The sequence below is a fragment of the Urocampus carinirostris genome, chromosome 1 (genome assembly GCF_059441175.1).
Source record: "Urocampus carinirostris isolate Australia breed hairy pipefish chromosome 1, RoL_Ucar_1.0, whole genome shotgun sequence".
In the NCBI taxonomy this organism is placed as follows: Eukaryota; Metazoa; Chordata; class Actinopteri; order Syngnathiformes; family Syngnathidae; genus Urocampus; species Urocampus carinirostris.
The window spans coordinates 1,824,235-1,850,198 of NC_142349.1; the positions used below are offsets into that span (position 1 = coordinate 1,824,235).

General features: G+C 39.1%; 3 protein-coding genes across 7 annotated transcripts in view; 1 reads left to right on the forward strand and 2 right to left on the reverse strand.

The window, feature by feature from the left end:
- aldh3b1 (aldehyde dehydrogenase 3 family, member B1) overlaps positions 1-929 on the reverse strand; it is a 67,860-nt gene extending 66,931 nt beyond the window's left edge. Inside the window, exon 1 of the mRNA XM_088334936.1 lies at positions 911-929. The gene's annotated coding sequence lies outside the window, so the exon portion shown is untranslated. The remainder of the gene's footprint in view (positions 1-910) is intronic.
- On the forward strand, positions 656-18,902 carry clpp (caseinolytic mitochondrial matrix peptidase proteolytic subunit). 2 transcript variants are annotated; one of them, XM_088335001.1, is made up of 8 exons: positions 754-799; positions 5,081-5,182; positions 5,985-6,129; positions 11,433-11,504; positions 12,769-12,865; positions 14,175-14,362; positions 15,210-15,315; positions 18,602-18,902. In XM_088335001.1, the coding sequence occupies exons 3-8, from the start codon at positions 6,010-6,012 to the stop codon at positions 18,829-18,831; spliced, it is 813 nt and encodes a 270-aa protein (XP_088191127.1). In that variant the 5' UTR covers positions 754-799; positions 5,081-5,182; positions 5,985-6,009; the 3' UTR covers positions 18,832-18,902. The 2 variants fall into 2 exon arrangements, with proteins under 2 accessions (XP_088191082.1, XP_088191127.1); XM_088334956.1 differs by lacking the exon at positions 5,985-6,129 and having other exon boundaries at positions 656-799.
- A 408-nt stretch (positions 18,903-19,310) lies between these two features.
- dus1l (dihydrouridine synthase 1-like (S. cerevisiae)) overlaps positions 19,311-25,964 on the reverse strand; it is a 36,765-nt gene continuing 30,111 nt past the window's right edge. For 2 of the 4 annotated variants that reach the window (XM_088334719.1, XM_088334557.1), the window contains 2 exons: positions 25,786-25,861; positions 21,581-24,494 (listed from right to left, as the gene is read on the reverse strand). In XM_088334719.1, coding sequence (XP_088190845.1) covers positions 24,313-24,494; positions 25,786-25,861 — 258 coding nt within the window. In that variant the 3' untranslated portion in view covers positions 21,581-24,312. Of the gene's footprint in view, positions 21,081-21,580; positions 24,495-25,785; positions 25,862-25,964 lie in introns of those variants that run through there. The other 2 variants (XM_088334632.1, XM_088334804.1) reach the window with 2 other exon arrangements.

The following is a 25,964-nucleotide window of genomic DNA, read 5'->3' on the forward strand; positions in this document are numbered from 1 at the left end:
GAACAAGGCGCTCTTAAAGTTATTGTATGTTATGACAAATTATGGTAAATGTTTATTGAGTAGAGTTTTTTTGAAAACATATTATATTCAGGTAATAATTTTTTTATTCTATTAAAATTTAGCTAGCTAAATGTTGATAAGCTAAAAAACTACAGCTAGATTAGCTTTAAAAAATTCAACCGCCTTAGGTTCCACACATGAGGAAAGGGACCTCATGTATATGAAACCTAATTGGTTGGAGTGGGGACTTACCAGGGGGGATTAGTTCAGGAGTGATGAAAATAATATTCTATAGTTTTAATATAACAACAACAATAATAATAATAATAGCAACATTATTATTATTATTAACTTCATATATTAAAATATAAAAGCGTCCGCATTCTCCAAAGAGTTCAAGAGCAGCATTCAATTTACTTTGGGTAAGTCTTGGATTAGGATGTTAGGCTAAATTTACGTAAGGGATGGAAAATAAATCTAAAAATAAATACAAATTTCAGATGTCTGCATGTAATATTTATTAATTGATAAGAAAAATTGGATAGTTCTATAGTTTTTTCATCCAATAGCGACTCAAAAAGTTTGCCCACCCACTCCTGATACAAGCTGTGAACGTCTGTGCATGGAATACATTGAACAGTAGATGGTGGCAGTATGCACTTTAGCGTTGTTTACAACAAGAAGAAGAAAAATAGGCAAAAAGAAGAAGAAGAAGAAAAGGAAAAAGAAGAACACAGAGCAGGAGCAGGACACATTGGGAATTTCCAAGCTGCGTTGAATAATGAACTCCCTTTTCACGGTCAGAAAAGCATTTTCTATTTAAAGGATTTCACTGAGGTTATGTGCACATGGCAGTGGCAGCGGTGGCAGAGTATGAGCAGTTATATTTAAAAATAAAAGGAGTTCATACTTTACGTGTGACTTCATGCGCATACCCGGATGCAAATAGTCGATTATATAGCTTCTGGACCAGTGGTCGTCAACGTGGTGCCCGCGGGAACCAGGGTGCCCCCTAAGGGCAGCGGAGGTGCCCGAGAACCTTCTCTGAAAATAGCTCAGCACCCCTGGGTCATTGTGATTTTCTAGTAAAATGATTTTTTTTTAATCTGTTGACTTAGTCTATTCAACCCTACTTAGTACTTCCTACTTCCATATCAACAACACAAGTTGTCATTTGAGAACATTGAATAGATAAATTACAGTTCATGGGCCTAATGGACAAAACATATTTTCAAGTATTAAGATAATAAGATAAAAGAATGAGAATCTATTCATGTATTTAAAAATGATTAATTTATCTTTTTATTTACTTTACAGGAAATAAAACAAACTAAATTCCAATGTATGGGTTTTGTTAATAGAATGAGCAAATAAGATGCAAGTTTTTTAGTTAACTGTCTTCCCACCTTTTTTGCTACTTAGCAAGCTATCTACCATTTTTGCTAAATTTTGGCCTCCTTTCTAGCTAGCTATCTTGCTTTTCAAACTTTCTATCTGCCTACTTACTCTTGGCTAGTGATCTCTCTTTATGTTTTATTCCTATTCACAGTTCTATCTAAACATAAAGATACATTTTTAGCTATTTAGCAAGCTACATTGTAAGCTTTTTACCATTTTTAAATGCTATCCAGACTCTTAAAGAAAACCTGATGGAGTCCGCAAAAGACCTGAGACTGGGACGGAGATTTGTCTTCCAACAAGACAATGATCCAAAACATAAAGCAAAAGCTACAATGGAATGGTTCACCAAAAACATATCAAGATGTTAGAATAGCCAAGTCAAAGTCCAGACCTCAATCCAATTGAGAATCTGTGGATAGAACTGAAAACTGCTGTTCCCAAACGCTTTCCATCCAACCTCACTGAGCTCGAGCTGTTTTGCAAGGAGGAATGGGTAATAATATCAGTTTCCCGATGTGCAAAACTGATTGAGACGTATCCCAAGCGACTTGCAGCTGCAAAGGATATTAAACGGTGGTTCTTTACAGAGCAGACACTTATCTCAGAGGGAATCCAGAACTTTAAGGTCCAGTATTCCTCCTCCAACATTGAAAAGCCATTGTGCCACCCCAAAAGCTATTTATTTATGGAACAATTTAGATGATGACTTTAAAAATGTCCCTTATTGACATAAATTAAAAAAAAAAAATCATAAAATATATGTAAATTTTGGATGAAGAAGATGGGCAGCACGGCGGCGCAGTGGTTAGCGCTTGTGCGGCACAGTTCATGTCATGGGAACCTGTCGTGGGTTCAAATCCAGCTCTTGTGCGGAGTTTGTATGTTCTCCCCGTGCTTGCGTGGGTTTCCTCCGGGCACTCCGGTTTCCTCCCACGTTCCAAAAACATGCATTTCAGGTGAATTGGCCGGTCCAAATTGTCCCTAGGTGTGAATGAGCGGATGAGTTGTCTGTCCCTGTGTGCCCTGCGATTGGCTGGCAACCAGTTCAGGCTGTCCCCTGCCCACTGCCCGGAGGATGGCTGGGATGGGCTCCAGCCCTCCCCCGCGACCCTAATGAGGATAAGCGATACGGCTAATGAGATGAGATATTCAAGAAGATGAACAGATCATGAGTTGCTTTGAATATTAAATTATACATGAGTCACTAGCAATGAAAATATTAGTTTGAAATGGCGTGTATTTTTTTTCCAATTTTCCTTTGTGGGGTAAAGTTCTGTTTTTTTCTGTTTTGATTTTGAATTTGTGTTTCCTGCAAATAATAAAAAAGTTGGTTTTAGCCTACTCCCTTTGGGCACTTGTTTAAGAACTGTATTACAGTGGGACCTTGGTTATCGCGGTTAATGGGGACCAAAACCACCCGCTATAAGTGAAAATCAAAATCTCATTATCTGCACCGCTTATCTTTATTAGGGTCGCGGGGGGGCTGGAGCCCATCCCAGCCATCTCCGGGCAGTGGGCAGGGGACACCCTGAACTGGTTGCCAGCTAATCACAGCTGCAAATCATATTAGTTCTCGCAGCTAGATGCGTTCTTCATCGACGCAAGAGCCGAGTGATCCACCGCTAAGAGTCGTACAGCTGGGCGATTATACGTCCGCCCGGGACGATCAGAGACAAATTCACGACAGGGTTTATACTTGCGCCGCACCGCGGGTGCCGTTCAGTGGCTCCCGCGAGCAAGCCCCTAACCCGCGGTGGGGTACTTTTGGGCTCAATACGCACGACACCGACACAGTTACGGGGGTCCCGCGCACGTCCGCCGCCTTTTGCCCGCCGCGCGCGGATGGCTGCCTGTCGTCGTGCTGCGCTACTGGGGTCGTCGGACGAGCCAACTCCCCCCAGTTACGGGGGTAGCCCGATCACACCCACCGCCTTTTCTCGCGTCCGCCGAACTCGCTCCATCGCGCTGATGTTCCGCCGAAAAAACCCACAAAAAGTGAAAATCTGCTAAGTAGCGGCGCCCCTTAATTTTTTTTTTTTTTTTTATAACCATTACAGACCGCGAAGCTCTGAAGCCGCGAACGTCGAACCGAGAAGTAGCAAGGTCCCACTGTATTGTAATAAATGGAAAGCCCCTAACAAACATCCAGCCCAAGTACTCGCATTCCACTCTGATGTGTCTTACATACCTGCAAGTTTATAGCATACATTTGTATGTATTTTTATTTATTGTTAAGCTATTTGACAAACACTTGGATTTTTAATTGTTATATATTACAGAATGATCTGTTTTGTTTGTCAATATTTGAATAAAGAGGAAACTAAAAATTTGTTTTTTTAAATCCGATTCTTCAATTAATGGAAAAAATAATTGCCAGATCCATCCATCCATTAGCTCAACCGCTTATCCTCAGTAGGGTCGCGGGGGTGCTGGAGCTATCCCAGCTATCTTCGGGCGGTGGGCAGGGGACACCCTGAACTGGTTGCCACCCAGTCGCAGGGCACACAGGTAAAGACAATTCGTCCGCTCATTCACACCTAGGGACAATTTGGACCGGCCAATTCGCCTGACATGCATGTCTTTGGAATGTGGGAGGAAAGCGGAGTGCCCGGAGGAAACCCACACAAGCACAGGGACAACATGCAAACTCCACACTGGAGGTTCGATCTCATGACCGCAGAACTGTGGCGCACACGCGCTAACCACTGCTGCCGTGCTGCCCTCTCCTGACCTATCGATTATTTTAATAATCGAAAGTTGCACCCCAAACAGGAGTGATCCAGAGTTGTACACGGCATACGTACGGGTGCTTGAAATTCTTAAATGCTTGAATTTTATAGTCTTTGAAAGCTTGAAAAGTACTTGAATTTTGTGTAAAGTACTTGTGAATGCTTGAAATTGAGGAAGCCAGGTGTGGGCAGAGTCCACCCACAGTTGTGCTCTTTCCACTCAAAGCAAAAAAGAAATAAAAAACGAGGGGGAAAAAGGACAGATTTTGGGGGTCCCTTGATCAGAATATCAACAATATCAAAGTAATATCATGCACACAATTATTTAATGAAGTTTACGCCCAGGATGGGATTCCTTTTTTCGTGTACTTTATTATAACGAGTTCTTTTTCACCTCTTTTGTTTTTACTTTATCTGATGACTCAGCAGTCTGGGGACAAAAAGCTACAGTATTTATTAGTCTTTCTTTTTTTTTTTACATAAAATGAAATGCGTTTCTATTTCTTTTTTGTTTTGTATGATAAGTCCAAATATAATGGGATCTTTGAATAAGGCAGTCAAGAAAAGCGCATCTTGCATATTTGCAGGTGTTCGCATATATATTTGTATGCATTTTTGTGTATTGTCAAGTTGATTTTATATTATAGAATATTCTGTTGTTTTGTGTACTATTTTTCCATCTGTCCAAAACTGCCATATTTAAAGAGGTGAAAATTTAAAAATGTCTTTAAGAAATCCGATTCATCGATTTAATAAAAAAAATAATCGACCATTTCGTGAATTCTGAAAATAATTGTGCAGCCCTAGTTCATAGATTATGTTGTCAATAAAGTACTTGAATCATTGCCGTACATATTCAACACATCTTGTTATGTATAATGTTCTTTGCAACAGCTGTGGCCAATTGAAAACACTTTGAAAATAATGGTGACTTGTTTCTTGTCTTCTAGAGGGTGTTTCGAATTTTCGGAAAAGAACCCAAATTCGGAAGACAAATCCACTACAGTCCTGCATGGAGAAGTCCGCTGATACCTATAGTAATAGAGCAAACGGTCAGTAAAACATCATCTTGCTTACGTTTACTTTTTGTTACAGTATACCATATTTCCCTACATTGCAATTTCGTTTACACAGTTTTGCTACTTTTCATCGTTCATTTTCTGCATTCTGATCGGCTAAGAGTCCGTTACTCCCACCAAAACTCAGCGCATTGGCACCCTCGCACCATCCGTGTCTGTGCAGGGCCATAAAAATTGTAAAAAAAAAAAAAAAAAAAAAAAAAGGGATTACTCTAATTTGTTATATAGAGTAACGAGCGGAAACGATGTTATGCTAAAATGTGTGTGTGTGTATATATATATATATATATATATATATATATATATATATATATACATATAATTTATGTGTGTGTGAGATATATTTATATATATGTATATATGTAAAGTAAGCTACTTTTAGTTGTATAATTCTCAGATTCCTATGCTATGAAATTAACTTGTTTAACCTGTTTTTCTATTTTTAATATACAAGTAATCATCACACACACACACATAGTCACGTTTCAAAGATCTACGTTTTCAGTCTAATTCCATTGTTTTTAATACATTTTCAATGTTTTTCCATTGTATGTAATGTAATACGCATGCGCGACCCCATTGTATATTACTGCGCATCCGTCTGCTGAACTGGATGTGGTCAGAACGGCCTGGGTGGGCCGGGCTCACTACATTTGCGCAGTAGTTTAAACCTTTTACATGACTCTACTTGAATACTTTTCTCAGCAATGAGTTTATATCTTTTCAACTCCGACATCTTGGTGCCGTGACCCGGATAGTGTTTTTTTCTGAGCAGATTGTCGTGGATTGCATACGAACACATGGCCTGCTTGGCGGAAAAACAAAATGGCGGCTATAGCAACATCAGGCTAACAACGAAAGATTTTGTTGAAATCAGCTCAGACAACCTCTATTCGAACCAGGCTGACATACGTATTCAGGTAAAGTGCATTTATTAATGTAAAATTAGAATACCGTATTTTCCGCACTATAGGGCGCACCGTGTTATAGGGCGCACCCCCAAAAAATAGTTTTTGGTCCTATATCTTCCATAGATAAGGCGCACCGGATTATAAGGCGCTACAATGGGAACTCGACAAAACAGTCAGATGATTCAGTCAAACTGATTACCCCCTTAACATTCCCAAAGCTTGCAAAGAAGCAAATACGTGTCGTAGACACGTGCGGATGCGGTGTCCGTACGATGTCACTTAAATGCGTCATTTCAAATATCATTCGGAAGGTTGAAGTCTTGGGATTCAAGAAATGCCAAACATTTCTATGTTTCTATTTTCGCTCACAACTTTACTGTGCATATGACAATAAACACTTGGAATTGAGTTTAATTCACTCAACTCATCACAGCAACATCAAGATAGTTCTAAAACAAGATACCGGGAAAATATAAAGCCGCATAACTCACCCAAGTTCTCACGTTCAATAATGATACGCAATCATGGTCTTCTTACAACCGTGAGTGAAGTAAATCCAGGAGAGTAGAATATTTACAAATACAGACTAATGAAACATGTTTCTTTATGGCGTACTGTAGCAAGCTTGCTACGCCATTGCTAAACTCGTCCGATTGAAGGGTTTGTTTTGGGCATCTAGCCAATTCGAGGCTCCGAATAACTTAAGCCAACAGTGATCGATTCAAATGATGATTGACACATTGGTTAGCCAATGAAACGCCGGTATATAAATCCCAGCATACACCGCGGACTTGCTACGCCATTGCTAAACTCGTCCGATTGAAGGGTTAGTTTTGGGCATCTAGCCAATCCGAGGCTCCGAATAACTTAAGCCAACAGTGATCGATTCAAATGATGATTGACACATTGGTTAGCCAATGAAACGCCGGTATATAAATCCCAGCATACACCGCGGACTTGCTACGCCATTGCTAAACTCGGCCGATTGAAGGGTTTGTTTTGGGCATCTAGCCAATCCGAGGCTCCGAATAACTTTAGCCAATAGTGATCGATTCAAATGATGATTGACACATTGGTTAGCCAATGAAACGCCGGTATATAAATGCCAGCATACACCGCGGACTACTCCTTGTTCGGGGTAAAATCAAGTCGGCGGCCGTTGAGTAAGTTGCGAAACCTTGGGAATTTAATATTGAGCCATATATAAGGCGCACTGTGTTATAAGGCGCATGCTCAGCTTTTGAAAAAAATTAAGACTTTTAGGTGCGCCTTATAGTGCGGAAAATACGGTAATATTAATAATATTAAGAGAAGCCAGAGAAGAGATCAATATAGATAGATAGATATATCTATATATATATATATAGATATATCTATATATTTCTATAAATATAGATATATCTATATATATATATATATATATATATATATATACTGGACTGTCTCAGAAAATTAGAATATTGTGATAAAGTTCTTTATTTTCTGTAATGCAATTAAAAAAACAAAAATGTCATACATTCTGGATTCATTACACATCAACTGAACTATTTCAAGCCTTTTATTATTTGAATATTGCTGAATTTGGCTTACAGCTTAAGAAAACTCAAAAATCCTATCTCAAAATATTAGAATATCATGAAAAAGTATACAAGTAGGCTATTCAACTAATCACCTGAATCATCTAATTAACTCGAAACACCTTGCGAGGGTTTCCTGAGCCTTAAAACACTCAGCTCGGTTCAGTAAACTAAATCACAAGTATGGGGAAGACTGCTGATCTGAGGACCATCATTGATACCCTCCATCAGGAGGGTAAGACACAAAAAGAAATTTCTCAAAGAGCAGGCTGTTCCCAGAGTGCAGTTTCAAAGCATATCCACAAAAAGTCTGTTGGAAGGGAAAAATGTGGCCGGAAACGCTGCACAACCAAGAGAGATGACCGCAGCCTTAACAAAATTGTGAAGAAGAGCCGCTTCCAGAATTTGGGGGAGCTTCAAAGACAGTGGGCTAAAGCTGGAGTCCAGGTATCAAAAGCCACAGTTCACAGACATGTCCGGGAAATGGGCTACATTAGTCGTATTCCCATGGTCAATCCACTTCTGAACTCAAGACAACGGAAGAAGCGTCTGACTTGGGCTATGGAGAAGAAGCACTGGACAGTTGCAGAGTGGTCCAAAGTCCTCTTTTCAGACGAAAGCAAGTTTTGCATTTCATTTGGAAGTCAAGGCGCCAGAGTCTGGAGAAAGGCTGGAGAGGAGCAAAATCCAAGTTGCTTGAAATCCAGTGTGAAGTTCCCACAGTCTGCAATGGTTTGGGGAGCCATGTCAGCTGCTGGTGTTGGTCCACTGCGTTTCATCAAGTCCAGAGTAAATGCAACTGTGTACCAAGAGATTTTAGAGCACTACATGCTTCCATCTGCTGAAAAGCTCTATGGAGATGAGGATTTCATTTTCCAGCATGACCTGGCACCTGCCCACAGTGCCAAAACCACCAGTAACTGGTGCACTGACCATGGCATCACTGTCCTTGATTGGCCTGCTAATTCCCCTGACCTGAACCCCATCGAGAATTTGTGGGGTATAGTTAAGAAGAAGATGAAATACACCAGACCTACAAATGCAAATTAGCTGAAGGCCGCTATCGAAGCATCCTGGGCATCAATAACACCTCAGCAATGCCACAGGCTGATTGCCTCCATGACACGCCGGATTGATGCAGTAATCCGTGCAAAATGATTCCCAACCAAGTACTGAGTGCATCAATGGACATTTTCAAATGTTTGATTTAGTTATGCTGTTATAAAATTATTTTTTTACTTGGTCTGAGGAAGTATTCTAATATTTTGAGATAGGAGTTTTGAGTTTTTTTCAGCTGTAAGCCAAAATCAGCAATATTCAAATAATAAAAGGCTTGAAATAGTTCAGTTGATGTGTAATGAATCCAGAATGTATGACATTTTTGTTTTTTTAATTGCATTACAGAAAATAAAGAACTTTATCACAATATTCTAATTTTCTGAGACAGTCCAGTATAATTAAAGTGTTTGTGTATCTATATTCCCACTTGGTCAAGTTCCTGTTTTTCTTGCCTGGAGAGCTTGCTGTACCAGAGAATGTGTCTGTCAGAGCTGATTTCTGAGATGGGGCAAACCTAATTAACAAATTTGCAGTGGAAAGTTGCATTCAAAAAAGAGGAAATGGGGACTGGTGGCACCTAGAGGTGCGAGATTTGACAAAATTAGATTTGTAAGGTTTTTCTGGCTCAGGTTGAGGCAGAGGTGGTACCATCCAAACTTTGAATCAGCAAGTATGACCCACTAGCAGTTATTTGTGTCAATACAGGCCCAAAAGTTTTTTTTTTAGATTTGTTGTAAACAAATCTATACCAGCCATGACCAATGTCCGGCCCGGGGGCCAATTACGGCTAGTGATCAAATATTTACTGGCCCGATGCCTCTGTCATAAGATTAATAATATGTGGCTCGCCAGTACTGTTCACTTGAGTATGGCAGTAGCCCTATGGCCACCTAGAACTTAACATTTAGTGAGAATTTTAGCCTACCCCATTTCTGACATTGTGACTTTAAATAAAAAAGGGAAGTTGACAGTGGAGTATTGTTTCACTGAAATCCCAAACAAGTGCGCCTGCCCAATTTTCCAAGAAACTGGTGGTTTTCAAAGGATATAATCTCAAAAGGCAATGCCAGACAAAAAGCTCACTGAAAACATCCATCCATCCATTATTTGCACTGCTTATCCTCAGCAGGGGTGCTGGAGCCCATCCCAGCTATCTTCGGGCAGTGGGCAGGGGACACCCTGAACAGCAGCCAGTCGCAGGGCACACAGAGACAGACGACTCACTCGCCCATTCACACCTAGGGACCATTTCGACCAGCCAATTAACCTGACATGCATGTTTTTGGAATGTGGGAGGAAACTCACGCAAGTACGGGGAGAACATGTAAACTCCACACAGGAAGGTTCAATCTCATGACGTCAGAACTGTGCCGCTTTCGTGCTAACCACTACGCTGCTGTGCTGCCCTAACTGGAAACAAAAGCTGTGAAAAGGCGAAGCAACTGGAAGCTCCTTTAATGGCACACCTGCGCTTTTTCACAAGACCCTGCGAGTCAATTAATAATGCTACCAAGACGAGCTCCGGGGTGGCGACGCTGTTCGCCCAGCATTGCAAACCTTTCACCTAGGGCAGTGGTAGGGAACCTATGGCTCGGGAGCCATATATGGCTCTTTTCATGAGTACATATGGCTCCGAAATAAAAGGTAACTATTGCACATAACTCTGTGGCGTTCCAGAGTCAAGTGATTACATCCAGATTTTGGTCCATATAAAGCCGAAGCAACTTAATGCAGAAGTTTCATAAGAAACCATTTAAACTGATAAAAAAAAAATGCTGGCAAACGACTTTTATTGGGTGAGCAGTACAGGTGGGTGGATCCCTGCACACAGCGCAAGGCACTTCCTTCTCTCTTGCTCAGTGCAGTCTACACCGGAAGTGAATATGACGATATGCTTATCGTTTGCAGTAGTTTGTGACATTTTCACAAAAGAACTTTGCGTGCACATTTTTTTGAAACCGTTATTAAGGACAAATTTCATGGAAAAAAATTGCCTCAACACTCTTAACTTAAGGTGGAAGACAAATTGTAAATGGCATATTTACATTGATTTGGGACACAGGATTTGGCATTATTATCATTTCATACATTTGATTAAATCAAATGACACACAGTGAAATAAAATGTGCTGAAGAATTAGCTTTTGTCCAGAGAGCGTGTTTGGCAGTTTTTTCAATTTTGTCTGAAAATATATCATGTGGCTCTCTCAATTTATTTTTAAAACATGTTTTGCTTTTATGGCTCTTTGGGTCAAAAAGGTTCCTGACCCCTGACCTAGGGTATATTTATTAAAGACTGTTCAAAGAATGCCAGGCAAAGTAGATGGCCCTCACACATTTTCAGCTTACCAAATCTGGCCCACTTTCCTAAAGTTTGGACACCTCCTGTGGTAAGTGATAAAGTACATTTCATCTATGCGTTATGAATGAGTCACTGATTCATTATGCCAGAAAGGACTCTGGAATTATTTCTTTTTCTATTTTTAATGTTTTGTATGCGATATAACACCCAAAACAGTAATAATTTTTACAATCAGAATCAGTTTGGGAACATTTCACTCGGCAATGATCTGCATTGGCAGCAGAAATCATTGATTTTAATTTTTGAACAGTTTCTACAACAACCATTTGAAAATTGTCAGACTCACTTTCCCTTTTTTGTGTTTCTACATTTTAGGGCAGAGGAGAACGGGCTTATGACATATATTCTCGCCTACTTAGAGAGAGGATCATTTGTGTAATGGGTCCTGTAAGTGTCTATTTTTTACAAATATTTCTCTGATCAATTTTTTTCAGTGTCATCCTTTTAATTAGGAGTGTGTATTTTAAAGCTATCCTAAAAAGTTCAAAGTTAGTAGAGAAAATATTTAAGTTTGTGTTTGAAATGCCAAACTAAATACAAAGAGCCCCTATGCTTTATTTTCCATTGCGCCTATCTCCTTTTATCTTTCTTTCATCGGGTCTGTTCGGGATGGAACAAATAAATAAAAAAAGACAAGTTTATTTGAGTGTGTATAAGAATTGCAAACACATCTTTTACTCTGCTGCCATCTCCTGGCTTAAAGTCACGATTGCAGCCGTACCTTTTAAAACGCTGCACCCCACCTTCAACATTAGAAGTCACAGGAATTTTCTTACCCTTCCAGAATGGCCAGCGAACAGCCAATAGGCTGTGTTATTTAAAACTAACAACTCAACTGCCCATCTTGTCACCATTGCTCTCCATTGTTAAAATGGAATGTGGTGGGTGAGGTGTTGATAGATGCATTTATGGTCAGTTGGCAAAAATACAACAAAAATTCTACAAAATTACTTTAAAATTAAATATGAAATGTAGTCCTTCAAAACAGGGACCTAATATATTGTGTGGTCCTTATTCTGATAAGAAAAATACTATAGAAATACTACAAAAATTCCACTAGAGTAATACTATGATGAAAAAAATACTAATACAGAAATATTACAACTGAAATACTACAAAAACTACAGTAATAGTAAATAATATTATAGAAGTACTACAAAGATACTCGTATGGAATTACTTCAAAATACTTCTACAGAAATACGGCAAAAATACAACTACAGTAATAAAACAAAGATACTGCTACATAATTAATACGGCAGTAATACTTCAAATATACTACCATAAAAATATTTTGACAAAAATACTACAAAATACATCTACAGTAACACTACAAAAATACTACAGATACACTAAAATATCTTATGGAAATACTACAAAAATCAGACTGCAGGAATACTACAAAAATACAACTAGAGAAATACTACAAAATACGGGCCTGTTACGCCCCCACCAAACATTTTTTTTTTCACATTAGCATGCAAAGGGTCATTACTAACTTGTGTGGTTCACACCAGCGTTTGCTTCATTTGCAGAGCAAGTTTGGGCATTCTATGTAGTAAAGCCAAAGGGCTTGGCTTGGGTACTTGTAGTGTTATGACGATGATGATCTGTTTATCCCATGTATTTCTTTCCGTCTCCTCTCCTATAAGATCGATGACTCTGTGGCCAGTCTGGTTATTGCCCAACTGCTTTTTCTTCAATCAGAAAGCAACAACAAACCTATCCATATGTACATCAACAGCCCTGGTAAGCGATGATTTCTTCCTATTGTTGTGTAACTGGCATTAGAATTTTAAATCTAAATCTACTCATTTAATCTTTTCTGAAGTGCAATAAATACAATGAAATAACTTAAAGACTGCATTTTACTTGTTTGGTGAAGGTACAATTGTCGCCATGCGGAAGTAAGTTTTAAAATCAAAAGGAATTTTCCTGGTGATTAAAAGAGGTGGCAACGCATCCGTTAGAATGAATGAATTGAAACTAACCCATGTAGTTGGGAGCGTCTACTCATTAGCATGTGGTTTTTAGCATTACTTCTTAGCATGTAGCTGTTGGCATGACTCGTAAGTATGTATCCTTTGGCATGTAGAAGTTAGCATGATTTGTTAACATCTACCTGTCTTTAGCATGTAGCCAGTAGCGCGGCTCATTAGCATCTACTCCTTAGCATGTAGCAGTTAGCTTGACTCTTTAGTGGGTAGCTGTTAGCGTATCAGTATCTAGTTGTTAGCATGACTTGTTAGCGTGTAGCTGTGGGTATGATTCGCTAGCATGTAGCTTCTAGAATGACTCGTTAGCATATAGCCTGTAAGATGTCTCATCAGCATGTAGCACTTAGCAAGATTTGTCAACATATACCTGTTAAAATGTAGTCGTTGCATGTAGCTAGTGGCCTGACTCATTAGCATTTCACCTTAGCATGTAACCGTTCGCATGACCTGTGAACATCTTTTTGCTAGCATGTAGCTGTTAGCATGACTCATCACCATATAGCAGTTTGTATGATTTTTTTTGCACCTACCTGTTTGCATGTAATTCCTAGCACGACTCGTTAGCATGTAGTTGTTAGCATGAATTATTGGCATCTACTTGTTAACATCCACTTATTCCTTTTGCTCATGGTTATATTTCATGTTGAAACTTCCCTGGTTAGCATTGTCACCAAGTTTTCCCATTTATAACGGATAGGCTCCTTTCATTCCAGATGGGAACATTGTGAGCCCATTCATTCCAGTGCTTGGGGGCACTGTTGGCATTGAGTTGTCACTGGTATAAACTAATGCAACATATTTTTTCTTTTATATTTCATGCAATACAAAAAGTAGAAATATGAAATGCATAAAAGAAGGTAATAAAAGATGCACAAGAGGGGAGTGGGTAAAAGGCATGCTTATTCTGTCCTGCCCCCCTATTAGGTATATCATCTGTGGGTGCACAGCCAATTCATCATTATCATCACCATCATTTTTTGGGGATTAGTAATGCTGTTCACATTTGGGTTTATGACCTATGGTACTCATTGTATTGGTTAAGAACTTTCTTAATTTCCTAGGTGGTGTGGTGACAGCTGGCCTGGCCATATATGATACCATGCAATACATTCTAAATCCCATATCCACTTGGTGTGTTGGTCAAGCAGCTAGCATGGGTAGTTTGCTGCTGGCTGCAGGGACAAGAGGCATGAGGCATTCCTTACCCAACGCCCGTGTCATGGTCCACCAGCCATCTGGAGGTGCTAGGGTAAGAAATGTCTGACAACAAAATAAAGACCAGGGATTTTCGACAGTGTATAACAGGGGTCGGGAACCTATGGCTCTTTTCATGACACACCAGGCCAATTTATTAATCATATCTAGGGGTCCGATCCTGAATATATAGGACAGAATTTTAACTGCAGTTTACTTGGCTGTAAATCTCAAATAATCCATAACACGGAAGCTCATTAAACAATTTAGGTTTTACAGTTGAATCACTTCGTTAAAAACTTAATCCAAAATTTTATCCCAAAACAAATGTTTTACCCAGAGCAATGCACCTAGAGCAATTTGATTAGGTGAGCATTCGAAATGGGCGGAGCTGTACACGGGACCAGATGCACACACTCTCTTCTTTACCCAGCGCTGTCTGCACTGAAGTTGGTATCCTTTTTAGCAATATTACGAGACATTTTTACGAAAGAACTTTGCACGCACCTTGTTTTGAAACCATGATTTTGGACAAAAGTGAAAAAATTTGAGCCTCAACACTCTTAACTAACTGCGGGAGGGAGACAAATTTTAAGTGGTGTATTTATATTGATATGGAACACAGGCTCTGGCATTATTATTGTTTCATAGATTTTATGAACCCATCAAACGTCACACAGTGAAATGAAATGCGCTGAAAAATTCGTTTTTCTCTGGAGAGCGGGTTTGGTGGTTTTGTTGAATTTTGTCTCATATTATAGGGTGCGTCTCTCTTTAAAAGAATCAAAATAATTTTGCTTTTATGGCTCTTTGGGTCAAAAAGGTTCCTGACTTCTGGGTTATATTGATAAAATATTGCATACAATTTTTTTCTTTGATTAGGAATAGGTTTTGTGTTTCAGGGTCAAGCCACTGACATTGCCATCCAGGCTGAGGAGATACTGAAACTAAAGAAACAAATTAATAATCTGTATGCCAAACACACCGGACAACTGCTAGAAACCATTGGTAAGGCCCACTTCCACCTTTCCTCCTGTGTTCCCCTTCATCAATGGTACGTGATCCACGGCAGAGGGTTAGCTATTGTGTGTCCCCTTTTGCTGATAAAAGACGCACACAGTAAATCTTTGAGGGCGTGAAAATGTGCCTTCGTATCACTTGTTATTTTTCCGTTCACACAAATCATCTCACTTGGATGGGTCCAACCTGAAATGGATTCGATACAGTGGTACCGCTACTTTGGAATTACATTTTTTCTGAGAGTAGCTTTGTAACCTGAAACATTTGTAAGTAGAGGCGCCCTTTGAATGTTAATGCGCTTATCCGTTAAACTCGGCAAAAATATATATTTTTTTACATGTTAAAATTAGATTACCGCACAATAAACATTAAGTGAGAGGCACATAATGTAAAACAAAAACAAAAATCAAGGAAATAATAAAAACATTAATTTACCTTTCAACTGGCCTCTTTGTTTACTGGTCCTCAGCAGGGTTTTTTGCTTCACGTTTCTTCAAAAACTGATTAAAGGACTTCTGCTTTTTCCGGCTTTTAACAATCCGTCGGAAATGCGAGAGGCGGACGTCATCATAATAAGCGATAGCCTTACTTGTCAACACTTTTTCTGAGTGATTCCTTTCCAAGACTTTGTTGAATTTTGCTAAAATGTCGTTAATTTGGGCTGATGGCATGATGGCTCCGTCCTTCTCCTTGTTGTCTGTGAAGTCCTGCACGGCAGTGTACTGGTTTGTATTATCTCTTGCTCTGTTTAAATGGCCACAAAAATTCTCCTTCCTCTTCCTTTCTCCTTTCCCACTTTTCAGCATGTCTTTTGTGGGGTCTATTGTGAATGATAGCTCTTTGTTAGTGGTACCATACAGTCGGAAAGGAGACATGTATCTCTGGAAGCAGTGAATGGAAGGCCACGTACTGTACTGTATTTTTGACTTTGTATCCTGAAACACCTTTGTAACTAGAGGCTATATTTTCCCATTCAGGTACTTTATAACCTGAAACTTTCCCATGTAGACATTTGTAAGTAGAGGTACCACTGTATTTTTCTTGACTAAATCAAATTAAGATGTATTTGATAGCACTTGCTGTATTAAAAACATTCAATGTACATAATACATATGATAAAATCCCCCCTTTTCACCACCTGGAACACCAAATACACATACACAATGCATACAATTTAAAAATGAATCATGAAAATTAATAAGTACAATTATGGAAAGGCGCAGAGCACGAATAGGGATGGCAGCAGATGCGCGTAGGAAGGATTGTTAAGCCCTGCCTTATCAGCCAGCTAACCACACCCTACCAATGCGGAAGCCCTCCACATGAGTTAACATTGAAATCAATGATCAGAGAACTCATATATAAAAAATTATATATAGAATGTAAAATAAATTACAGTAAAGTAAAAAAATCATTAAAATGAATGATCAATCACATTAAGGATTAATCATGAATCTCATTGGGCTACCGTGTAAGTTTACCCAGACCAAAATTGTGGTATTAACAATATTTCCTGATCTCAAAGGAAAATTGCTTGTAAATTCTTGAAATTATTTCCATGTCCCCGAGGTTAGGAGCTAGGGTTTGGGCTTCAAATAAGGGTTTTAAACTTATTGTATAGCTCAAATAGGATTGGAGCTAGGGTTAGAAACTAAGGTTTAGGGTCCTTGTTAGAGTATTAAACTGAATTTGGGGTCTGGGCTAAGGTTTACAGCTAGATTTAGGTGTAGGTTTGGGATCTAGGCTAACAATTAGGGTTTTGACCTGAATGCAGGGTGGCATAATAGGTGTAGAGCTGGGGTTATGGTTAGAACCAGAATTAGGGCTAGGTTTACAGCTATGGTTAGATGTAGAGCTAGGGTTTGGGCTGCAAGGTAGTATGCCGATTTCAGGGTTCCAAAATAAGATTGGGGCTGGAGTTGGGGTTTGAAACTAAGGTTTATCCTCTTGTTATTTTGAGTGCCGATGCATTTCTTCTTTTAATGGTACTGGAAAATTGGCTTTGAAAGTCCTTAAAGAGTGCTTGAATTTGCCTATTAAAAAGGTGTATGAACCCCACCCTTTGTTCTTTGTTGTATATGAAAAAAAGAAAAAAGCACAATAATAATTAAGTTAAAAACAGTAAAATTGGTGACCGTTCAGTATTGGTATATATTCAGTTACAGAGCATTGGATGTTTACCATTTTAAATACAAAAAGTGCCCAAGACGGCGCCTAATGTTTTTTGAGCTTTTTCTGAGCTCTAAATGTATCCCAATGGTCTCCACTATTGAAAAATTATTGATAAATCATTCACAACTAAGATGACATCGTTGGTCGATTCGCTTTTATTTTAACAGTCCGAAAACAGTTCTCCTAAGTTTTTGAGATCAGAGCAGATTCTGATGCTGGCCAATTGATTGCTGCACCTCTAGTCATAGTATTTATGTGATTTAACACCAGAAGTACCCCATTCAAGCCATTTGGTTTTCCTATATAGAATGCCTTAAGGACAGCTAACTTTGCTCTGCTAATGGAGCAAACGCTCATGTGGACCACACAATTCAGAAATGACAGTTTTTATGCTAACGCGAGGAAAATGTTTGGTGGGGGTGTGATCAGGCTGTATTTTGTAGTATTACTCTGGTTGTACTTTTGTAGTAATTTTGTAGTATTTCTGTAGAATTTTTTTTTTAACAGTATTAGTGTGCTTTTATTCTTTAATGTTTTGTAGTATTTCTACTGCGTTATTGGAGTATTTTCGTATTCCTGTCGTAATATTTATGTAGCAGTATTTTTGTATTATATTACTCCATTGGTATTTCTGGAGAAGTGTTTAAGTATTTTCACGCCAGTATCTTTGTAGTATTTCTTTAAGTTTTTTAAATTTTACTGTTTTTATTTTTTTAAGTATCAGTTGTAATATTTCTGCATTAGTATTTTGATAGTGTTACTGTATTAGTATTTTTTTCTTATCAGAATGAAGACAAAACAATATTAGTCCTTGTTTTGAAGCAGAAATCGGATATATAGTTTTGTAGTAATTTTTGCCAACTGACTCTATGCATCCATCCACACCACAGTTACCACATTCCATTTGAACAACCCTACCTTGTCGCATTTACAGAACAATGGTGACAAGGTGGGCCTTTGAGTTGTTAGCTTTAAATAACACAGCCTTTCGGTTGTCCGCTGGTCATTCTGACGGAGTAAGAACATTCCCGGGAATTCTAGTGTTCATTACAAAGTCCTGTTAGTTTTGAAAAACGTCTGAATCTTTAGTGTTGTTTTTCAGAAAATGCAATGGAAAGAGACCGTTACATGAGCCCCATGGAAGCCCAAGATTTTGGTCTTATTGATCTGGTCCTGGTCCACCCACCTCAGGCTGGTAAAGATGAGCCCGAGCTGGTTCAAAAGGAGGCTGGAACTGCCGATAGTACCTCTGCAACATTGGATTCTTCGGCATTGGAAAATGTCTCAGTTGGGACATCCAAAAGCACCTCTCACACGAATAAATTACCTTAGAGGACTTTTCCCAAATGATGTGAACATTTTTGTAGTTAAACATTAAAAACTCACTATATGATTTGTCTGAATCAATTATTCCTCTTTCATGTGTGGAATATCTATGAATACGTCACATACTTGATGTAATAAATCAAACGTCAATTACTGTTTTTTTGAGGGGGGCAGATTTACTAGCTCGGTAGCCCGCTCAGAGACTGAGAGGTCGCTGGTTCAAGCCTCGGCCGAGTCATACCTATGACTTAAAACATTGGTACTCATTGCCTCCCTGCTTGGCGCTCGGCATTAAGGGTTGGAATTGGGGGTTTGGTCACCTAATGACTCCCAACACAACAGTTGGGTCTAAAAACCCGGCGCCGATCGAAGGCGACACGTCACGTTGAAAGGTTCGCGTGTCAAATGATTTCCTGTATATATCATGTTTATGATATATATATACTGGCTGAATAAATAAATACAATACAATACTACCAGGCATTTTAGAAATTATTTGGGGGATTTTATTTGGGCACAGCACACAAAAAACATGAACCACAATAGAAAAAAAGGAAAGAGGGGGAAAAAAAACGGCAGGGAACTCGACAACTTAAGACTCGAGTGAGATGCAAGCTGCCAAAATTCAAGAGCTCTGACTCCCTTCGTGAACAACGTGAGTGGCAATTCCAAACTGAGTTTGACGATGCGGTGCAAGCAAGGGAGTGTGAGGCTGCTTTGTGAGAGCAGGAAGCTTCACTGGAGGACGAAAAAGACATGCAAAGGGGGGAAAATACCACAAACCAGTCATTTGTTAAAACTTACCAATTCTGACTGGAGTAGTACAGTATAGAGAATTGTATATTGTTTGCTGTGTTGCACAATTATTCTAATTAACATTTTTTGTAACTTGAAAGACACATTTTCATCATGGTTTCCTATGCGGCTCAAAATCTAATGAGGGCTAGGAAAACCTGAAAAACCTCAGCATGAGGACACTGAAGAAACCTTGAAAGGACTACACCTGACGCAATTTTTAGAAAATAATACCTACCCATTTTTCTGTAATTATATACTTGTACGTGTGATATTTCATTTAATAGATCATTTCCTCAAACTGGTTTTGAAACGCTCAGAATTGGTATACGAATTGGAATATTTTGTCCCTCTTGAAAGTGATACATTTGAATACTAACCTCAAAATAAATTAGTAGTTAGTTAAGTTGTAGCGCGAAATTAAATCATGAAAAATCTATTAGCAAATACGGAATACACCTCGATTTTTTTCCAAGAGGCAGGGACTTACATAGAGACTGGGCAAGACTATTATCCTTTTTTCTGTCATATTAAATATGAAGCAAAAATACATGAACTATCACACCAATATGCGTCGTCATTGAAAATCATATTTGCACTGTTTAAACTCAGGGTCGCGGGGGTGCTGGAGCTCATCCCAGCTGTCTTCGGGCAGGGGGCAGATGACACCCTGAACCTGGTAGCCAGTCACAGGGCACATAGAGACAACTCGCCCGCTCATTCAAACGTAGAGACAATTTGGACCGGCCAATTAACCTGACACACAAGTTTTTGGAATGTGGGTGGAACAAGTGCCCGGAAGAAACATGCAAACTCCGCACAGAAAGGCTGGCAGCTGTATTTGAACCCATGACCTCAGAACAGTGCTGCGGACACGCTAATTTGTATTCTATATGTAGACAAAAAGTGAAGCAGTTTTATGTAAAAAGATTGATGTTAAGTTCACACAAAGAGAAAGTTGAAGTAAATTCAGCTGACATTTAAAAACCTGCACTACTCAGGTAGCACATGATTACATCCCTGGCCCACTCCTCTGCATTTTGTGACTGTGCCACCACAGCCTCTGCAGGTGCATTCTACTCTAAAACAGAGTGAGAGAAAGAAAAGGAACAAAGGAGAAGGCAAAAGAGAGACAACAGAAAAAGGGAGAAAAAGTGGAAAAAAGAAAAGAGCAAGAAAGGTAGAAGTAAAGAATGAAAGGGCAGCGAGACTTTTGACTAAAAACGTTACTAACATGCCTGTCTACTTGTGACTCCAAGAGCCAAGAAGAAGCCTGCAGGCTGGCAAGCGTTATCCATCCGGGCCCCGGTGCTGTGGAATGATCTGCCTCTGGAGATAAGATCCGCAGCCTCAGTGGAGGTTTTTGAATCTAGACTAAGACCCACTTCTGTTCAATAGCTTATGATTGATGCCAATCTCATACTTTTCTTCTTTTTCCGACTGCCTGGCTAGTGGTGAATCTTTAAAAAAACAAAAACAAAACAATGTTTAGCCTTTGTTCCTGACTATCGCGCGCACTCTTTTTCACACTGTCGCTCTTCTCTCCTTCTCTGTCCCTTTTTTTTCTCTCTTACGCTTTTGTTCCCTTTCTCAACTTCACTTTTTAGCTTCTCTCATTCTTTTTCTCCATCTTCCTCTCTTACTTTCACACTCTATATTGTGCTCTCTACGTCTCTTTCGTTCCCTCTATTGTGCTGTCTATTTTTCTCTCTCTTGTTCACTCGTTTTTCTCTTTCCTTTTCTCCCTCTTTGCTTTCGTCATCTTTCTCTTAAATCTACTAGTGTGGCCGCCATATTTGATACCCCAGCTTTACAGTGTTCATTTTACCTCTGAAAAGTGATGGGTCCCAGGGACTCGCATGCTCAAAAATCTATGGGTCCCAACAGAGATCCATGGGTTCCCAAAATTTAGTGTTATCGAGGTTGAAATTGTAAATCGGCGACAAATATATAACATGAATCCATATATTCATTCAATTTTAATCATCACAGTTTACTGGTAATACAAATCAGTTATCACTTCAAGATTTTTCACTTCACAACAATATTGTACATTATACAAAATAATATTCCAAACTGAAATAATCACTGCAACTGCTACTAACATTGCGTAATCTCAGTTGGAACACACAAAAATATAAAGTTTCTATTATCGCCTGATTATTATTTTTTTTTTTTTGCAATCAAATGCCTGCGGATGAGTGTAGCATGTTCATTTTAGCTGCAAAACATGTGAGACAACAGTTTGAAGCCTTAGCTATTACCTTGTCAAATTTGATCACATTCTGAAAATCTAAACATGCATTTTACAAATTTTTCCAATGGTAGGTTTGAGCGTTTCCAAAAGTAGTCATTTAACCAGTTAACAGCCCTTAAAAATTTGTATGTGTATTTTACTTTGGCCATTTTTAGACAGTGTAAAAGAGATGTTAATGTTTGACCTCTCTTTCTAAAAGTCAATCCATGATGTGCATGCTTGCACATGATGTTTCATAAAAATGAATCAATTTTGGCTTTGCGCACGATTACCATAGGCTCGGATTTGAATCCAAACCGTAAATGTGTACATACTTATGTTGGGAATTCATTGGCTAACCAATGTGTCAATCCACATTTGAATCGGTCACTATTGGCTAAAGATTTTTGAAGCCGAATTGTGCATGACCTTTTTTTTCTCAAAACAGGCCCTCGTAGATTGTCACAGGCTTGGGACCATAAAAAAAAAAAAAGCTTGCAATTGGCCAAGAGCAGGGTCAATCAAAACGTCAGGCTAACGCAAGTACCGTATTTTCTGCACTATAAGGCGCACCTAAAAGTCTTAATTTTTTTTCAAAAGCTGACCATGCGCCTTATAATACAGTGCGCCTTATATATGGATCAATATTAAGTCGCAAAGTCTTGCAACTAATGAAAGCGGCCGCCGACTAGATTTTCCCCCGAACGCGAAGTAGTCCGCGGTGTATGCTGGGATTTATATACCGGCGTTTCATTGGCTAACCAATGTGTCAATCATCATTTGAATCAATCACTAATGGCTAAAGTTATTCGGAGGTAAAGGGGGCGGATCCTTTTTATCATTTACAGGCTGGCACAGGCTAAAGGGGCAAAACAAAGCCTGCAATTGGCCGAAAAAGATGAATGTGAATAGCATGTTGGGTTGACGGCATAGAGAAAACAGTATTTTACTTTTCTGTACTGTATTTGTAAATATTTTACTCTCCTGGATTTACTAAACTCACGGATATAAGAGGACCATGGTTGCACATTATTATTGAACACAACGACTTCGGTGAGCTACTCCGGCTATATATTTTCCCTGTATCTGGTTTCAGACTGAACTCAATGTTTCTGTGATAAGCGGTGAAGATAATGGATAGAATGAAGTGTCTATTTTTAAATTAAACTCAATTCCAAGTGTTTATTGTCATATGCACAGTAAAGTTGCGGGCGAAAAAGAAAATAGAAACTAAGGAATGGTTGGCATTTCTTGAATCCCAAGACTTTAACCTTCCGAATGATATTTGGAACGATGCAGTTGAGTGACATCGTACGGACACCGCATCCGCGCCTGTCTACGACATGGATTTGCTTCTTTGCAAGCTTTCGGAATGTTAAGGGGGTAATAAGTTTGACTGAACTATCTGACTGTTTTGTCGTCGTTCCCATTGTAGCGCCTTATAATCCGGTGCGCCTTATGTATGGAAGATATAGGACCAAAAACTATTTTTTGGGGGGTGCGCCCTATAACCCAGTGTGCCCTATAGTCCGGAAAATACGGTATTCAAAATAATTTGACAAGTCTGTTTATTCTTAAAGGAGAGTTATCAAACCTAACAGACGGATTACAACTAGGATCGTCAAACGATGCAGAAATGCTATTTTTTCATCATGTGTTTTGGAGTAAATATTTTGCTTGGTTGGATTCACTGGACTTTCATGAATGCAACCATACCATATTTGCAGGGAATCGTGTCGTGAGGGGAAGTTCGCAGCGCTTTTGGGTGAGCTATCTCGTTTATGGGCATAATTTTCAGACTGATGGGGATGTTTCTGTGATAAGTCCATTTTGAAATGGTCATCATATATTGAATCCCAACAGGATAAGCTTTCCAGTGGTATTCCAGTGACTGGTGACATCATGAAGACTCGACATTCGGAACGTTAAGGCGTAATACAGCAAGGTTTTTATGTCCATCATGGCTATCTATCCAAACAGATCTTGAACATAGTTTAAACATAGTTTGTGCTTGGCCGTCTGGGTAAACTGGTCTACCAAAACAGAATTATTCTCATCGGATTAACAAATAAGAGAAAAGATAGTTGAGGCAAAGGGTCAACTAGGACACTTTTGAGTACTGGAGTTGATCCATTTCATTTACAAATGATGGTTATCCTGTATTTACATTGACTGAACAAAAATGTTAAGGTTATAGAACCAACACAACTTCTCTCATTACAGCTAGTTTTAATACAAACTGTATTCAAAGCAGGTCTATAAAATGTTTTTGAGTTTACAGCAGTGATTTTTTTTTAACAGCAACTTGGATGGAATACTGTTGACCGATTAACATCTGAACATAATTTTTATATTATTTAGCTTTGGATTTGTGATATACAATATAGGAAAAGTGTACATTTGTGTTTATCAGATGAAAAAAATGTTTAAGAAATATGTCAGCATTTTAACAAGGTTTATGAAGATGACATGGCAGAACTCAAGTCCATGGTGGAGGCTACATTTTGTACCTGTGCTGCATTAAAGATTGATGTTAAGGAGTCTAAGGGGGGGCTGCCATCTTTATCCATCGCTCTGCTTCCCTTGTCATCTTGACCTTTTCTTGCATCTGCCTTGGTCCTAAACTTCAATCCATGGCCTGTCGAAGAAACAAACTTAATTTTAATTAAGTTGGGACAGTGTTTTGCACAAAGAAAATACAATTATTTGCAACATAAATACAATTGAATTGTTTGAATGTCCACCAAATCAAATATTCAATTCAAAAAGAAATTAGAAAAAAAAAAACATGCTTATAACCCCACACCACAAGCAAAAAACAAAACAAAACAATCAAAGGACCTCTAAAAAAAAGGAGGGAGGGACAGGATCAACAAAAAATGTCATTATTATTTAAAACCATTCCCTGCAATTGATAGCTAAATATAAAAATGAACTACTGTATTTTCAATACCATAGGGCGCACATAAAAGTCTTGAATGTTCTTCAAAATTTGCAGCACATCCTTCCGAGCAGTTTTGTATGGACCGTTGTGTTGTATGGCGGATGGATGTAACAGAGAACAGCACGAGAATGCTAAAGGGTGAACGTGGGTGTGTGTGTGTGTATATAAAAGAGCGCTCATGTGCGTTATGCGGCAAATCGTTGTTTTAACAACCTTGAGAAATGGTAGACAAAGCTTATGAAGCACAATTTAAAGTGATGGCCATTAGCTACGTGGAAGAACATGGAAACCGAGCAGCCGCGGGAGAATTGAACATTAATGAAACGACGGGAGTTGAAGAAGCTGAAACACAAACGCCGATCGGTCAATAAAACACAGTTGAGTTTTTGCGGAAACAAGGCGAGGTGACAGAGTTGGTGTGAACCAGCTGTACGAAGTTAGGCTGCGACCGGCGTGTGGGCCACGGATGAGCGACGGAGACCACAGTTTCACCAAGAGTGGAGGACGGGTGGGTTACGCCACTACTTGCACATGGATTGTAGATGCTTGGGCTAACGTGTCTGCCGGAACTGTTGTTTGAGCTTCCGCATCAACTCCCAGGAGCCGCATGGCACGGAAAGTGACAGAGTGAAGAAAGTGAACCTGGCATGTTTGAGAGTTTTAGCACAGAAACAGAGGATGAGACTTCAATGGATTTGATTGATCACGATTATCAGTAAAAAATGTGGGTACCAGTTGTTTTACGGTGTATTTTAGCATGCTTGCGCTATTGATGATTAAACCATATCAGTTCTTTGTAATCAATACTTACATAAACCACAACTACTCAGTTTTGCTCCCGTTGTTCTTTTAAATATGCACACTTGTATGCTTGTCAGTGTTGTTGTAAGGCTGACGTAGCAGAGGAGACCCGTGCCCAAAAATCAGATGCGCCGTATGGTTGTGAAAATACGGTAAATGTTTTTCCTTGTTTATATATACTGACTTAAACAGTTTGCCACTTCTTTGTAGCATTTCTTCTTACAGCATCCTCGACAGAGGTTGAAGACACATTTATTTCCCTGGGAAAAAAAACAATAAATAAAAATCATTTCAAGAACGTAAAATTGGGTCCAAAACGTCTTTGATGCAGAAATTTGTAGTTACATTAATGATCACTTTGAG

Excerpts from the sequence above, each read along its gene's own strand:
- clpp (XM_088334956.1), top strand. Across the intron at positions 5,183-11,432 it reads CTATAGTAATAGAGCAAACG|GGCAGAGGAGAACGGGCTTA; the intron begins GTCAGTAAAACA and ends TCTACATTTTAG. Across the intron at positions 12,866-14,174 it reads TATGTACATCAACAGCCCTG|GTGGTGTGGTGACAGCTGGC; the intron begins GTAAGCGATGAT and ends TTAATTTCCTAG.